Source organism: Pistacia vera, unplaced genomic scaffold (assembly GCF_008641045.1).
Source record: "Pistacia vera cultivar Batoury unplaced genomic scaffold, PisVer_v2 Contig893, whole genome shotgun sequence".
Classification (NCBI taxonomy): domain Eukaryota; kingdom Viridiplantae; phylum Streptophyta; class Magnoliopsida; order Sapindales; family Anacardiaceae; genus Pistacia; species Pistacia vera.
The window spans coordinates 2,728-6,353 of record NW_022196771.1 but is presented as its reverse complement, the minus strand read 5'-3'; the positions used below and the strand labels follow the sequence as shown (position 1 = coordinate 6,353).

Genomic DNA, 3,626 nt, shown 5'->3' with positions numbered 1-3,626 from the left:
CAGATATAAAATGATCAAAAACTCACTGTGTGCCCAAAATGCAAACCAATTGAACCCTAAAATCAAATGTTCATGAAGAAAACTATATGCAAACAAACTCGTACAACTACGGTTTCATTTGGAAATGAATAGATAAACATTATACACAAAGATGATGTTGTATGAACATACCTCGGGCTGAACGGAGATCAATCGAGGCTTGGAAGTGTAAATGGCGTAAGAAGAAAACTCTGTCGTTTCACCTTCAGAGCTGCAGTTGAGTTGGACAGGAATATTACTTAAACCCCCCGAAGTTTTCTTCAAACACCCCTAAGGTATCAATAATTACTCTTAGACCCCATCATTAGTATTCTTTCGTTAAAACTAACGTAATGAAGGCAACAACAACACTTTAACCAGACACTTTTTTATTTTTTGGTAACCGGGGTATTCAGACCAGCTTACGTGCACCTTAAGTAATTTTTGAGGTCTATTAAATATCTTACAAGCCTAATGGGTCAAATGGTCCATTGAACAACCTACAAACTCAATGGGCCAAGTCACAAATGTGATAAGTAATTATTTTATGAGACTTAAACACAAGGGTCCGTTTGTTTTATTATTTCATACCCTATTCACTATCCTATTCCCAAAATACCTGTTTGTTTAATTATTTAGGAAATACTATTATATTTTTAATTATTTTTAGACCCCTTAAGTTTATTAATTTAATAAAACACCCCTAGAAAAAAGTTTAAAAATTAACAAAAATACCCCCACCCACCCATAGTTGCCAGATTCCGGCAACCACCTACGGTGGTAGCCGGAATCTGTCACAACGGCGTAGAAACGACTGGAACTGACCGGTAATTTGCTGATCTGGCCTTTTCTGGTCAGATCCACAGTGGATATAGCCAGAAAAGACCAGATTTGATTGTCAGCGACGGCCAAATCTTGGCCGTCACTGACGGCTAAATCTGATATTCGTCGATGGCCAAATCTGGTCTTTTGCGGCTGTCGATGGCCAAATTTGGCCGTAGATCTAGCTTTTTCCGACTAAATCCGTAGTGGATCTAGCCGGAAAATGCCATATCTACACACGACCAGCCAGATCCGATTGGTTAACGTCGTAACGCCATTTTCCGGCCAGATTCTGGTGGTGGTGGTTGGAATCTGGCACTTTTTGTTATTTTACAAAATTTTTATATATTGGGGGTGTTTAGTTAAATTAGTAAACCTATGGGATTTTTTTGTTAATTTTTAAATTTTACCTCGTAATACTCACCCTATTCAACTATCTAATATTATTCTTAAAATCATATCCAAAATAACAAACCAAACGGACCCAAGATTTCTGGGTAATCCAAAGTCTTGTCATTCGACCACAACCTAAGCGGTTTTTACCCACACACCTTCAAAAGCCCAACAACCCCCCATCTCCTCCTACCCTACAATGTCACCACCACCGCATCCCACCCCTAATAACACATCTCCTATATTCACACATCACGCACACACAACACAATAATTTGTTTTGGCGACAAACTAATGGAAAATGTGTTGGCTGGCTCGATTAGTCTTAAAAGCCACATGATATATGTCTTTCTTGTTTGAGAATTAAACCAAACAAATCAAGCTTTACTTTCATGTGTTCCATAACGAAGCAAACATCAATTACCAAATTAATAATATGGTGGACAATTTCATCTCAATTAATTAGCTCTCCAAATTTAGTGCCGTCAGACCAGACGAAGATTAATACTATTCAAGGCACAACATGATTACAAGTCTATCGCATATTTTATAGCAAAAAGGTTAACATCAGCGGAAACTCTCAAATATTAAATGGTGACAATTTCAAGTACTATAGAAAAAATCGGTGATTAAAATTAGGGTTTGTGATTGGTCAAACAAAACTTTGTTTAATGTAATGTCTTAAGCCATGTGTAAAGAATGATGAAAGTCTTAAATTGACGAAGTATAGGTATAAGTTGTGGATATAATTAGATAATTCAAAAATTGAGCCCGCGGAGTCGTGTATTTTGATGGCAAGATTAAATTATGTAACAAGAAGACAGAAATGCAAGCTGTATTAATAAATGAGGAAAGGTGGTGGGTAAAGAAGGTGGGCTTGCTCAGTCGACTGCACACCAATCTTCTTCTTTGACCATATCATCTGCCTTCTTGATCTTGACATTTTCAAAAATCCAACGCCTTGCAATTTTCTTATCATTTTATCATCTTTCTTGGATAAGTGTATATATAAGTTGAGCAAAGCAAAGAGATTCAGAGATTTTTAAGAATGGAGAAACATGCTAAACCCAAAACCAATATCTTAAAATTTCTACCAAAAGCTTCTGCAGTCACCTTTCAAAACCTTCCTTTCAGCCCAGGTAGAGAAAAGAGATCAGATATTCACATAAACAAGCTCAAAGCTCATGCCGGTAAAGGATTCTCCGGTCCGATCATATCAATAATTCCTGATGAAGCTCGAAGAAAGTCCAAGAATGAAAGCTTTGAAGAAAACCAGGAACCCACTTCGCCGAAAGTGTCGTGCATGGGCCAAATCAAAAAACACAAGGCCAATCACAAGATGAAGATGAAACATATGAAAACGGCCTCGCTTCCTAAAGATACTAAGCCGGCAGTATCTTCTCCACGAGAAGTAAAGAAACAGGCATCAAAGTTTATGAGACTCTTTAGTGGTGTAAAACCAGCAAGAAAATCTGATGTTTCTGATGAACATATTCAGAAACTACCAGATAGAGCACCCGCTTTGAATCAGATGAAAAGGTTTGCGAGTGGTCGTGATGCTTTTTCCGATTTTGATTGGACGGCTCATCAGATAGCACCGCTGGATTCCGATCACCGGAATTATTATTCAGATGAAGAGAGAGGAGACAGTGATCAAGAAGAAGAAGAAGATTACATCATTCCATTTTCGGCACCTATAACTGTAGGTGGAGGAGTGGCTTTGCAGCCCAAGAAAGAAGTTAATTTATGGAAGAGAAGAACAATGAATCCACCAAGGCCTCTTCAATTGAATACGATGGTCAGAGCAAATTCATGAAGTACATTAATTCTTCATTAGGTTTTTACAGGGTTCTTCTGTTTTGTTTATCTTAGATTTGATTATGTACATATCTGTGATGAGATACGTAGATCAATTCTGAAATTTGCTTGATGATGTATCAAATCTTGTTCATATTCATACATAAATGTTTAAACACATAATTGTTATATATTCAACGTTTTTGTTTTCAATCATCCATTAGGGTTTGCTTCCAAATGAAGTGCTTGATCTAATAAGCCATCAAAATCAAAGAGAATTTGTCAATTTCCTTGTTAGGTATGCAGAGTAATTTGAATATGACTCTTAAACAAAAACTAAAATGGCATCTCTGTCAGACAAAGTCCTTTGCTTTCCTAAATGGTATTGTTTGCAAGATCAATCCAAGCTGTCATATTTTAGCCGGCTGGCGCTCGTACAATTATGAATTTATTTATCCCAATGAGTCAATACCAATTCAAAGTTTTTTGGAGGGGGGATAGAAAATAAGGCGCGGCCGCGCTTATTATTTAATTAAAAGTTGCACGTTGAATCCCCTTTAGTCAGTAAAATAACTTTATCCTGACCTGATTTGATA

The 3,626-nt window shown here is 37.0% G+C and overlaps 1 protein-coding gene across 1 annotated transcript; it reads left to right on the top strand.

Moving 5' to 3' along the window:
* The first annotated feature begins 2,142 nt into the window (after nucleotides 1-2,142).
* On the top strand, nucleotides 2,143-3,228 carry LOC116119538 (uncharacterized protein At1g76070-like). Its single transcript, XM_031405476.1, has one exon. The coding sequence runs from the start codon at nucleotides 2,282-2,284 to the stop codon at nucleotides 3,047-3,049; it is 768 nt and encodes a 255-aa protein (XP_031261336.1). The 5' UTR covers nucleotides 2,143-2,281; the 3' UTR covers nucleotides 3,050-3,228.
* The last annotated feature ends 398 nt before the right edge of the window (nucleotides 3,229-3,626 follow it).